General features: G+C 48.1%; 1 protein-coding gene across 5 annotated transcripts in view; it reads left to right on the forward strand.

The window, feature by feature from the left end:
- The window catches only part of SLC12A8 (solute carrier family 12 member 8), a 111,192-nt gene that overhangs the window by 54,504 nt on the left and 43,534 nt on the right, over nucleotides 1-13,154 (forward strand). For all 5 annotated transcript variants that reach the window (XM_073551927.1, XM_073551928.1, XM_073551926.1 and 2 more), the window contains 2 exons: nucleotides 12,821-12,908; nucleotides 12,992-13,079. In XM_073551927.1, the coding sequence (XP_073408028.1) occupies nucleotides 12,821-12,908; nucleotides 12,992-13,079 (176 nt within the window). The remainder of the gene's footprint in view (nucleotides 1-12,820; nucleotides 12,909-12,991; nucleotides 13,080-13,154) is intronic.

The raw sequence follows: 13,154 nt of genomic DNA on the forward strand, positions 1-13,154 counted from the left end.
CACTGGAATACGGTTAGCAAACCACTTATCTCCATGTCCTCAATGGACCCATCGGCCTTGGCTTGGGCCAGCATGTCCAGGAGGGGATCTTCCTCCCCATTCTCGGGCAGGTTGCAGACCGGTAGGACGCAAGCTTCACGTTTGAGGTGCGCCTTCAGCATATTGACGTGAAAGGCCTTGCGCCTACCCCGAGCATGGTCAAGCGTGACCACGTAGGTGTCTGGGTTGAGCTGTTGGTGGACGACATATGGGCCTTCCCAGGCTGCCTGAAGCTTATCCGTTGGTACAGGGACCAGCACCCACACCTTTTGACCCACCTGGTAGGTCCGCTCCCGGGCGTTCTGGTCGTACCAGTGCTTCTGGTCAGCCTGAGCCTGCGTCATGTTGTAATGCACCAACTGCGTCAAGGTCTGCATCTTGTCACGGAAGCGCATGACATAATCCACGATGGACACTTCTGTGGGGTTTGGCTCATCTTCCCAGGATCCTCTTATCAACCCAAGGGGTCCCTGGACTCGCCTGCCATACAGGAACTCGAAGGGGGAGAACCCGGTCGAGGCCTGCAGAACTTCTCTGTAAGCGAACAGCAGGTGTGGGAGGTACCGCTCCCAGTCGTGCCCTTGGGTCTCAACCAGCATGCGGAGCATCTGTTTGAGGGTACCGTTGAAGCGTTCACACAAACCATTAGTCTGTGGGTGATACGCACTCGATACCAGGTGCTTCACCTGCATTTTCTTACAGAGAACCTCTATTAGGCGAGACATGAATTGGATCCCTTGATCGGTAAGCATCTCCCTGGGAAATCCTACCCTTGAAAAGATGGTCACCAGTGCGTCAGCCACCTTATCTGCCTTGGTTGAAGACAGAGCTACTGCCTCTGGGTACCGGGTAGCGTAGTCTACCACGGTGAGAATGTATCGCTTTCCAGAGCTGCTGGGGACGGCCAGCGGGCTCACAATGTCCACCGCGATTCTCTGGAAAGGCTCCTCTATCACCAGCAAATGAATAAGGGGAGCCTTAAGAGCAGGCCCCGCCTTACCCACCTTTTGACAGGTGTCACAGGAGCGGCAGTATTGTGTTACATCTGTCCCCATCTTGGGCCAATAGAAGTGTTGAGACAGCCGTGCCTTTGTTTTGCTGATCCCCAAGTGTCCAGCGAGTGGAATCTCATGGGCAATCCGCAACAACTCAGTTCTGAACTGTAGGGGGACGACTAGCCAGAACACCCTCTCCTTATCATGCTCGGAGGTTGGCGTCTCGGCGAGGTGTCTCAATTTCTCCAGGCTTGCATCTGAGTGCAGAGCAGCCTGGAACTCCTTGCTGGAGGCTGCCAGAAGTGGCGTCAGGGTTCCTTCCGTACTGGGACCCTCTGGAACCGGCTCTGGGGTCACCTCTGGTTCAGTCTCTCCTGTAGCAGAAGAGGGTCCAGAAGACAGGGCGCTACCTGCGATCTGGGCACTCTGACTGCGTGTGACAGCTGCTACGTATGCTGTCTCCCTGGGGATTTCAACAGACCCACCAGTCGGTGCTGCTATGGGCTCTACCTCCCCATCCACCCCCAACACTTCAGGAGCAGTGCTACTTATGGGCCAGTTACCTTCCTCGGTGGCACTGGTCAGTTGCATGGCATTACCTTCCTCATGGTCCCCATGCACTTCCCCATTTCCTTGAGCACCATTGCTTGCTCCTGCCAGGGGTTCCTCAGCCGTCTCACTCCGCAGAGTGACGGGGCTGAGCACTTCGGTATCTGTGGACACATCTACCGTTTCAAAGAAATGGTTAACAGGTTCAGTCGGTACAGATACATCATCATCATCATTATCATCATTCTTAGGAAAAGAATGGTTATCAGATTGCTTTGGTACATTCACATCAGCATCATTCCTGAGGAAAGAATGGTTGTTAGTTGCATCATTACTCATCAAGGCATTAGCAGGTAACACATTGTTTCCAGTCATCATCATCATCAACACCAGGGTTAACGTTACCCTTAATATCAGATTGGGGAAGGGTGTCAAGGACACAGTATGCAACCATCCTCCCCAAGCCAGTCCCCAATAAAACATCAGTGGGCAGGTTTTCAGACTCTCCCACTTCCCTCACCCCGCTCCCAACACCCCAATCAAGGAATACCCGGACCACTGGCAAGGGACAGCGGGTACCCCCGATCCCGGTGACAGTCAGGGTTTTCCCCCAACAAACTCTTCAGGGGCCGCCAGTCCAGGACGGATGAGGGTTCGCTCAGCCCCGGTGTGCTTGAGGCCTGTAGCAAGACGGGCCCCCACCTGGATAGGTTGAACGTTGTCATCAATCCTCCCAACCACACCTCCCACCAAAAAAACAGAGGAGTTGGGCCCAGAGGCCTTGGCTGGGGGGTTCTTCGGCTTTTCCGGACAGGCGTGACGGAAGTGACCAGTCCTATTGCAGTTGAAACACAGGCGACTGTCAGTAGTAGGCCTGGTGTTTGCAACAGGGACAGGGCCTCCGGAGTGACGGCTAGCTGGGGCACTGGGGTTGGTTGCAGGCTTACCCCCTCTCCAGCTGGTGGTGATTGGCCTCCGCGTCTCTGGCTTCCGGTTGTCCTCATAGTTGTCGGCGATCTGCGCCGCTTTATCCGCATTCGTTGGTTCGCGGTCCAGGATGAACTGTCGGACCTCAGCTGGGCAGAGATGCAGGAACTGGTCTTTGATCATCAGGTCCCGTAGCAGCTCAAAGGAATCAACGGACAGTCCATGGATCCACTGGTCAAAGTGGGTCCTGAGTCCTTGCACCACATCACTACAGCTATCGTGTGGGCCACGTTGGAGGTTCCGGAACTTCTTTCGGTATGCCTCAGGTGTCAGCCGGTATTTGGCGATCAGAGCCTGCTTGATGGCATCATAGTCGTCGTCGTCTTCTGACGGAAGAGAAGCAAACACCTCCAGAGCTTTGCCTTTTAGCCCTGGGGTCAAGTACCTTGCCCATTGGTCTCTAGGCAGCTGGTACTGTCTGCAGGCTTTCTCAAAGGCTCGCAAGAACGTGTCCAAGTCCCCGTCCTTTTCCATCACTGGAAAATGCTCTGGCCGGTGTTTAGGAGTCTGGACGCTGCTGGGCTCACTACTTCGGGCAGTGGGGGCATCCCCCCCCCCCCCCGCTGGAGCACCTCCAGTTCATGGGCCCTCTGCGCCTGGCGCTCTGCTCTCTCAGCCTCTTTTTCGGCTTGGGCCTCCTGCCAATATTGCTGGATCAGCCTCACCCGTCCTTCACTGTCTTCGGCGGGGAGTGCGTCCAAGGCCGCTTGCAGGTAGGGGTCCAGCCCGCTCTGGTTGGATGTGGGGCCAGCGCTCAGGAGTGGAGCCTCTGCTACAGCCCCATAGATACTTGGGCCAACTTCTGCATCCGCTGGACCCTGGGTGTTGTCCAGCTGCACCAGAGCTGAGATCAATTGATCTCTGGTTTTGCTTGTGGCGTCAATGCCTCAGTACATGCATACTGCAGCAAGGTTTTCCTTTTTCTGCTGTCTGTACCAGTGTTCTCCTTTTGCTGCCATGGTTGCCAAATAAAAGATAGAAAAGAAAAACGAAGAGAAAGGGAGGGAATACTTGCAAGTACACAAAAATGTCTCAGGACTAGTAACCACTGAGTCTGTTCTCCAAAACCTATGATGCAGGATTCCCGCAGGAACCGTGCAGGTTTTTAGTGAGAGGAATGATTGCTCAAACCAAATCACTAATGCTCTAGGATTATCCCACCGCTCTGCCACCAATATGTGAGGAACAGCCCACCACTGCCACCAATATGTGAGGAACAGCCCACCACTGCCACCAATATGTGACGAACGGGCGGACCGCTGCTGCCAAATTGTGACGGACAGCGGACCCTGTGCCACCAATACGTCACGATCCCACCACCGACACGGGTTTGTCAGCGGAAGGAGGGACGCGACGCACTGCCAGCACACGGCTATCACAGGCACAGTGGGGGCTTATCTTAGTTATCCCACCACCGCCACCACGTGACAAAATACAAATTAAAACCACATAACTAAAGAACAGTGTAACATCCAGTATATAGAGGATAAAATGCAAATCTTTATTAAATAATAGGTGAAGCAAAATATAAGCTAAAAAGTGACAAAATACAGCAAGCTAATCTTGCTCTAACAATTTACTGCAGCGGGGTTATTTTGGATGCCCCACCACTGCTAACAACCTTCCAAGAACTGCAGGGATTTATGTATATCCCACTTTCTCAGTTCCACTTTGGAACTCGCAGCTCTCCGGCGCCCCCCTTACCCTCAGGTCAGTCAGGGAACTGCGCCTAGGATAATTAGTCACCGGACGGGCTGCTTGTTGTGCACGGGCCACTAGACTACTGCAGTAAGGGAATTATCAATGCTGTGGCCGCAGCCCCTCATTCAGCATGTAAGACCCGTCTGTACTGCCAGCTAGCCTAGCCAAATTATTCAAACTATTGGAAAAAAGAGCTCAATAAGGTCTTATCTGGGTGACTTTTGAAAGGTAATAAAGAGATATACTCACCCTTTCCAGGAGAGAGCTTGAGCATATAAGATCAAGTTGTCAGCCTGCTGCACGTCCAACGGTCCACACAGTGACCGCCAAGTAAATCTCTTATGGAATAAAATTCTTGGACTTATGTGCGCTGCTAGACAGAATTTTCAAATCCAGATCACGTAGGTAAATTAACCTTTTATTTCCCAACGCGTTTCAAAGTCCATAAAACTTCTTCCTCAGGGGGTTGTCATCCCCTGAGGAAGAAGTTTTATGGACTTTGAAACACGTTGGGAAATAAAAGGTTAATTTATCTACGTGATCTGGATTTGATAATTCTGTCTAGCATCGCACATAAGTCCAAGAATTTTATTCCATAAGAGCTAGCCTAGCCAGCCGTGCACACCACGCTGCCACCAGCCACGCTTTACTTAATCAAAGAGTTAATTAAGAGGGTCCGCGGCAAACCTCTGAAATTAGTAGCGATTATCTAAAAAGGCGCATAGTTCGTTTCTTAGAGCATGGAGGCAAACTAATAGATTTTTATCATTTATTCCTAAAAGGGCAGTGATTACTTAGATAAAAAATTGTTACAAAATTGAGACATTAAATATGTACAATTGCAAATATAAAACAAAGGGATTAAAAGACAGAAAGTAACACTCACGTGTTCAGTCGGTATCAGGCAGACCATGTGGGGGAGAAGGCGGAGCCACACGTCTCCACTCATCTGCCTGTCTTGTCAGCATGGACTCTGTAGCTCCAACTGACTGGAATTTGGTAGGGAATACCTATAGCCTAGGGTCTGTGACCTCACGAAATGGGCGGTCTGGTGAGGTCCAGCCCCCTTCTCTCTCAGTTATAACTTAACTAAAAAAGTTATGATAACCATATCTTAATGGGGGAAGCTCGTATGAACTCACCAAGGGTATCATGTTTCCCAGTGTGACGAACCCAACAAGAAAACATCAAGAATGCACTAGATAGGACACTCCATTTGGGAGCAACCCATATCTCAATTTCTGGAAGTCCGAGAATCGTGAAACTTAGGAGTTTAGAAAGCTGGCTTCGTGCCCTTTGCAGAAATGTGAGTTTCATATCTCTGTCACAAGCGAAGTGCGCGCTAGGCTTCTTTTAATATTTCCTGTATTCAAGCTTCATAGTTTCAGAACAAAGCAATGCTTTCCCTTGCAAGGGGGTGAAGGCTGCGAGAGGAAATGGACGGTTTCAGGTTACCAGCAAGCACAGAGCTGATAAGGAGGGGGGTTGCAGCTACATGACAGGCTCGTCTCCTCAATGTGTAGCAATGGGGGATTTCTAGAAGCATCATACTTTACTTTAACATACAGATCTTACAGACATTATACATTTCAAACACAATGGGAGTAGAAGAAGATAGACCACCCCGCTCAGTGCAGGATGGTCTATTTGGCAGCCTGAAGTCCCGGAAGAAAATGTTTTTTCCTATCCATGATAATATCCAGAATCTAATCTAATCATGTTAAGTGGCCCTTTAAGTCAATATCCAGCTCTTTACGAGTTTACAGATATGACAAGGGAAATCCCTGACTGGGTCCTTCCCTGGAGGAAGATCTGGCTAGTCCCGTGTTTTAGACTCTTAAATGAGGCTCCATGGACTTTATTTGCATATTCATATTTCCCAGGGAGCAATGCACCTAGGATTTCACTGATTGAGCGCCTTTGCCGACTGCCGCAGTGTTTTCTTTGACTGGTCTCCCTGAGGTCAGTGATTGTTTCGTGATTACGTCAGTCACATCAGACGCCAGCAAACGTGGTTGGGGAGCAGCACCGCCTCAGGGAGTCTTCCAGGGTCTCTGGCCCAAAGACATGGTAAAACAATCTTCCAATTACAGAGAACTGAGAGCGGTAGAAGAAGCCCTAAAGGCAGCAGAAACATCAGTCCAGGGAACCCATGTCCGAATTTACTCCGACAATATGACCACTGTGGCCCATCTACGTCATCAGGGCAGCACAAAATACGGAAGCTTGCAAAACGTGTCAGCACGAATATTCGGCTGGGCAGAACGCCATCTCCAGTCCCTATCAGCTCTTCACCTGAAAAGATCCGACAACATCGAGGCAGACTTCCTAAGCGGGACAGTCTTAGGTCCAGGAGGATGGAGCCTCAATATTAGAGTATTCCATGCCATAACCAAATAATGGGGTCTCCCAGAGGTAGACCTATTTACGAACCAGGAGAACACCAAAACAAAGCAGTACTTCTCCATAGGTCCAAACGAGAAACAGTCAAGGGTGGATGCCTTCGCTCACCCGTGGAACTTCGGACTGGCATACGCCTTTCCACCAATTCCCCTAATACCAAGAACTCTGCAAAAGGTCAGGACAGACTGGGTCAAAACTATCCTGATCGCACATCTCTGGCCAAAAAGGAGCTGGTTCGGAGCCCTAAAACTAATGAACTCAGAGGTTGCCCTTTTCCTACCTTTGGACCGCGACCTTCTACATCAAGGTCCCATCCTTCACCCGGCTCCCCACAGCTTAAGCTTGGCAGCCTTGCTTCTGAAACCACAATCCTGAAAGCCAGAGGCCTCTCAGATGCAGTGATATCCACGTTACAAAAGAGTAGGAAACCAATCTCAAACGCCATATGTTTCAAAATATGGAAGACTTTCTCAGCATGGTACGGATCCACTCCCATGGATCCCTTCCACCCAGACTTAACAAAGATCCTAGATTTCCCACAAGACGGATTATCCAAGGGTCTAAGACCAAGTACCTTGAGGGTCCAAGTATCAGCCCTGAGTTCTTACTTCGACCTAAACATAGCAGAGCTTTGATGGATCAAAAGATTTATGTCAGCAGCTTCCAGAATCCGTCCGAATAAGTCCAGCGTGGTCCCAGCTTGGGACTTAAATATAGTACTAAATGGTCTAACGAGCCCTCCATTTGAACCCATCGACAAGACCCAGATAGATAAACTATCCTGGAAAACAGCACTACTCGTAGCCCTTACAACGGCAAGAAGAGTGGGTGAAATTCAGGCACTGTCCATCAGAGAGCTTTATCTAAGAATTTTGGACAATAGACTAATTTTCCGGCTAGACCCTTCCTTTGTGCCAAAAGTGTCTTCGGATTTACACAGGTCCCAGGAAATAATACTGCCCTCCTTCTGTGATAACCCGAAGAATCAGAGGGAAGAGGGATTCCATTCTCTGGACGTCCGGAGAGCAGTCCTGCTCTATTTGGAAGAGACAAAACCCTGAAAGGAAAGATCAGAATCTTTTTGTTCAGTATGGTGGACCGAACAAGGGGAAGAAAGCGTCCAAAAGCTCCCTAGCTAACTGGATCAAGAAAGCAATCACGGCCGCTTATAAAAACCAGGATCTACCTCCTCCGGTATCCCTGAAGGCCCACTCCACTAGAGCTGTCTCCGTCTCCTTGGCAGAAAAGGCCAATGCATCCATCGAGCAGATCTGCAAGGCTGCGACCTGGTCCTCAGTCCATACCTTCACGAGGCATTATAGATTAGATCTGATGTCAGTACGAGATCTAGCCTTTGGCAGGAAAGTCCTGCAAGCCGTGGTCCCTCCCTAAACCATTACTCTTTGGTATACCTCCTGTGTGCTGTTGTGGAGGGGATAAAAGAAAAGAGAACTACACTTACCGGTAGTTGGGTTTCTGAGACCCTCCACGACAGCACGGGTAATTTTCCCCCCCTAACAAATTTTGCTCATGTGACTTATGTGAATAAATAATATTTCAAGCATTCACTCTGTGGTCCTTGGAAAACACTGGGGATTAGAGGGAGGGCTATTTAACCTCTTGTTTCCTGTCCCTAATTAGGATGGGGGGAGGCCACCTCCTGTGTGCTGTCCTGGAGGGTCGTAGAAAACCAACTACCAATAAGTGCAGTTCTCTTCAGTCACTTTGCATCAGGGCTGTGGAGTCGGTAAGCCAAACCTGCGACTCCGACACCTCAATTTCCCTTACACCGACTCCAGGACTCCGACTCCCACATATATCGCTTATATTTAAGTGAAAAATGTATTGTAGTACAATGTGAACATCAGACATTCAGGCTGAGTTCACACGTTGCATTTTTTTCGCGTTTCCGCGGCGGTTTTAACCGCGCGATTTTGACGCGAAAACGCGAAAAATAAGCATCCCATGCATTCCTATGGGATTCCGCAATGCTGTACTAATGCTGCGGTTTTTACCGCGGCGGAATCGCTTTGTGGTAAAAACCGCAGCATGCTCATTAATTTGCGGAATCGCGGCGATCCCGCACCCATAGGAATGCATTGTTCCGCTTATTTCCCGCATGTGGCTGTGCACACCATGCGGAAAGTAAGCAGAACAATTGCGGATGGTACCCACGGTCCGGAGGAGAGGAGACTGTCCTCCGGGCTTTGGGTACCATATCCCTGTAAAAAATAGAATTTAAAATAAAAAATATTGTTATTCTCACCCTCCGACGTCCCGCGCAGTCTTCCCGCTTCTCTTCACGCTCCGGTCCCAGTAATCCTTTGCGAAAATGCTCGCGATGACGTCCGTTCTCGCGGGATCGCGAAGTCTCGCGGTCATTCGCACGACGTCATCGCGAATGACCGCGAGACGTCGCGATCCCGCGAGAACTGACGTCATCGCGGGCATTTTCGCAAAGGATTACTGGGAACGGATGCGTGGGATGTCGGAGGGTGAGAATAACACCATTTTTTATTTTTTTTTACATTCTATCTTTTACTACTGATGCTGCATAGGCGGCCTCAGTAGTAAAAAGTTGGTCACACTCGTCAAACACTATGTTTGACGAGTGTGACCAACCTGTCAATCAGTTCTCCAAGCGATGCTACAGATCGCTTGGAAAACGCTAGCATTTTGCAAGCTAATTACGCTTGCAAAATGCTAGTTTTTCCGCTGGAAAATCGCGGGAATTTAAAATGCGATTTTCCCGCGGACTGGAATTTCGGAATTCTTGCGGTAATTTCCGCGAGAGTTCCGATACGTGTGCACTTAGCCTCAATCATTTCTATGATCCAATAATCAAGATATTTAGATAGAACATAATATCTATTTATTGGAATACAACTAAAAAACTAATAAATTGTAAATATGTAATACACTGTATACATGTATACAGTACAGACCAAAGTTTGGACACACCTTCTCATTCAAAGAGTTTTCTTTATTGTCATGACTATGAAAATTGTAGATTCATTCTAAAGGCATCAAAACTATGAATTACCACATGTGGAATTATATAATTAACAAAAAAGTGTGAAACAACTGAAAATATGTCTTATATTCTAGGTTCTTCACAGTAGCCACCTTTTGCTTTGATTACAGCTTTGCACACTCTTGGCATTCTCTTGATGAGCTTCAAGAGGTAGTCACCAGAAATGGTCTTCCAACAGTCTTGAAGGAGCTCCCAGAGATGCTTAGCACTTGTTGGCCCTTTTGCCTTCACTCTGCGGTCCAGCTCACCCCAAACCATCTCGATTGGGTTCAGGTCTGGTGACTGCGGAGGCCAGGTCATCTGGCGTAGCACCCCATCACTCTCCTTCTTGGTCAGATAGCCCTTACACAGCCTGGAGGTGTGTTTGGGGTCATTGTCCTGTTGAAAAATAAATGATGGTCCAACTAAACACAAACCGGATGGAACAGCATGCCGCTGCAAGATGCTGTGGTAGCCATGCTGGTTCAGTATGCCTTCAATTTTGAATAAATCCCCAACAGTGTCACCAGCAAAGCCCCCCCCACACCATCACACCTCCTCCTCCATGCTTCACGGTGGGAACCAGGCATGTAGAGTCCATCCGTTCACCTTTTCTGCGTCGCACAAAGACACGGTGGTTGGAACCAAAGATCTCAAATTTGGACTCATCAGACCAAAGCACAGATTTCCACTGGTCTAATGTCCATTCCTTGTGTTCTTTAGCCCAAACAAGTCTCTTCTGCTTGTGGCCTGTCCTTAGCAGTGGTTTCCTAGCAGCTATTTTACCATGAAGGCCTGCTGCACAAAGTCTCCTCTTAACAGTTGTTGTAGAGATATTTCTGCTGCTAGAACTCTGTGTGGCATTGACCTGGTCTCTAATCTGAGCTGCTGTTAACCTGCGATTTCTGAGGCTGGTGACTCGGATGAACTTATCCTCCGCAGCAGATGTGACTCTTGGTCTTCCTTTCCTGGGGCGGTCCTCATGTGAGCCAGTTTCTTTGTAGCGCTTGATGGTTTTTGCCAATGCACTTGGGGACACTTTCAAAGTTTTCCCAATTTTTCGGACTGACTGACCTTCATTTCTTAAAGTAATGATGGCCACTCGTTTTTCTTTACTCAGCTGCTTTTTTCTTGCCATAATACAAATTCTAACAGTCTATTCAGTAGGACTATCAGCTGTGTATCCACCAGACTTCTGCACAACACAACTGATGGTCCCAACCCCATTTATAAGGCAAGAAATCCCACTTATTAAACCTGACAGGGCACACCCATGAAGTGAAAACCATTTCCGGTGACTACCTCTTGAAGCTCATCAAGAGAATGCCAAGAGTGTGCAAAGCAGAAATCAAAGCAAAAGGTGGCTACTATGAAGAACCTAGAATATAAGACATACAGTATTTTCAGTTGTTTCACACTTTTTTGTTAATTATATAATTCCACATGTGGTAATTCATAGTTTTGATGCCTTCAGAGTGAATCTACAATTTTCATAGTCATGAAAATAAAGAAAACGCTTTGATTGAGGTGTGTCCAAACTTTTGGTCTGTACTGTGTGTGTATGTACATATATGTGTGTGTATATATATATATATATATATATATATATATATATATACACACACACACTATGACTTATCTCGGCTAAGATAAAGCCTAGATCCTCAGGCTACATTCACACTATGGGCATAGCCAGGATCAAACCTAGGGGGGGGCAGAATCTCATACTGTTCTGCAGAACCTCATACTGCACACCCCTACACTTGAAAATAAAGCCTGCACCTTAAGAAGATGTGGTGATGAATGCAGTCTATTTATTCCAACTATCAGTTGATGTTACTGAAGACGAGCAATGCCTGTCCTGGGCGTCCTTTTGGGCAGCTATGAGGTGTACCTGACTGGTGCTAAATAATAGGAGTGTTAGTCTGTGTGCTATCCGGCTTTCCTTCTTTTTGGTACAGATATGATATGGATAGACAGATATGGATAAATGGATATATAGAAAGAGCAGATTTCTAATCTGCTTTTGCTATTGAAAACATTATATGAGCTCAAAAAACCTTTCAGGTGATGCGGATTTTTAAAAATCTGATCTGCTGCTTTTGCAGCTGAAAAACGTATCTTCAAAAAACGCAGGAAAAACGCTGTGTGTGAATGTAGCCTTAGATCGGGAATAGAACAGTCATTTATAGGACATTTCATAACGTTCCCAAATTCCTATGAAAAAATATTCAGCACATTCTGCATTGAACCCAATTTATTATATATTTTAGGAGTCGGACCATTTTATACCGACTCCACAGCCCTGCTTTGCATTTTGTTAATTGATAGAAATATTAACCCTTCTATTCCTGGAAGCTTCTTCCTCCGCAGCTTTTTTTCCGCACCAGCCTAATTTTCTTGCACATCACTGTATATACTGTGTGTATATCTTTACATAAAATTCTGCCTGTTATACGGACGTAGCAGAGCTGAACTTACAATACCGTGTGTGTTACCTGCAGTCCTATGTAACCCCACAGATAACACAGTGAGAACTCTGAGTACAGATAATGTAGTAGATGTCATCTGCAGTCCCATGTAACACCACAGATAACACAGTGATACCTCTCTGAGTACAGATAATGTAGTAGATGTCATCTGCAGTCCTATGTAACACCACAGATATCACAGTGATACCTCTCTGAGTACAGATAATGTAGTAGCTGTCACCTGCAGTCCCATGTAACACAGTATGAGCAGTGATCACTGATGGATCGCGGTGATCCTCCTGACATGAGTCGGGCTGTGGCGCAGGGATTCTGGCGGATTCCCACGGTTGCGCTGCTGCGGGTGAATGACAAGGTCCCTGTTTGCACGCGCCCGTCCCGCTCACAGCTGAGGTTTTGCTACAGTTGTGTCCAGTCTGTTCTGTGCTCCCTAATCTGACCCTCCACACTGACACATAGTAACAGACTTCAGATATGTTCAGTCATTGTGCAGACTGGCACTCTGTAACGAACCCTCAGCGGAGACCCGGATTCAATGCTGGCATGAATGTTTTCACTCACTGACAGCAAGCAGAGCTGCGGAGAACATCCGCCATGTTGGGGGCTCGGTCCCGACTGACCCGTCCTGTGTCTTCACCCTGCAGGTGTCATGGTGGGCTTCAACATGGGCGGAGACCTGCGGCGGCCGGCCGTTAGTATTCCTGTGGGCTCGCTGGCCGCCATTGCCATCTCGTAAGTGTCAGTGCGTGGCTGGGATACACTGTATACTGTGCACCAGGAGGCTCAGGATGAGCAGGCTGCTTCTCTCTCCGCAGGTGGTTCCTTTACGTCGTCTTTGTCTTCTTGCTCGGCGCCATTTGCACCAGGGAATTCCTGCGCTATGAGTTCATGATCGCGGAGAAGGTAATGGCGCGTTCACGCTGCATCAGGGGACATAATGGGATTAGGGAATTGCCAGATGAGCGATTATTCCTGTAG

Source organism: Dendrobates tinctorius, unplaced genomic scaffold (assembly GCF_039654945.1).
Source record: "Dendrobates tinctorius isolate UK_male_01 unplaced genomic scaffold, ASM3965494v1 ptg000182l, whole genome shotgun sequence".
NCBI lineage: Eukaryota > Metazoa > Chordata > Amphibia > Anura > Dendrobatidae > Dendrobates > Dendrobates tinctorius.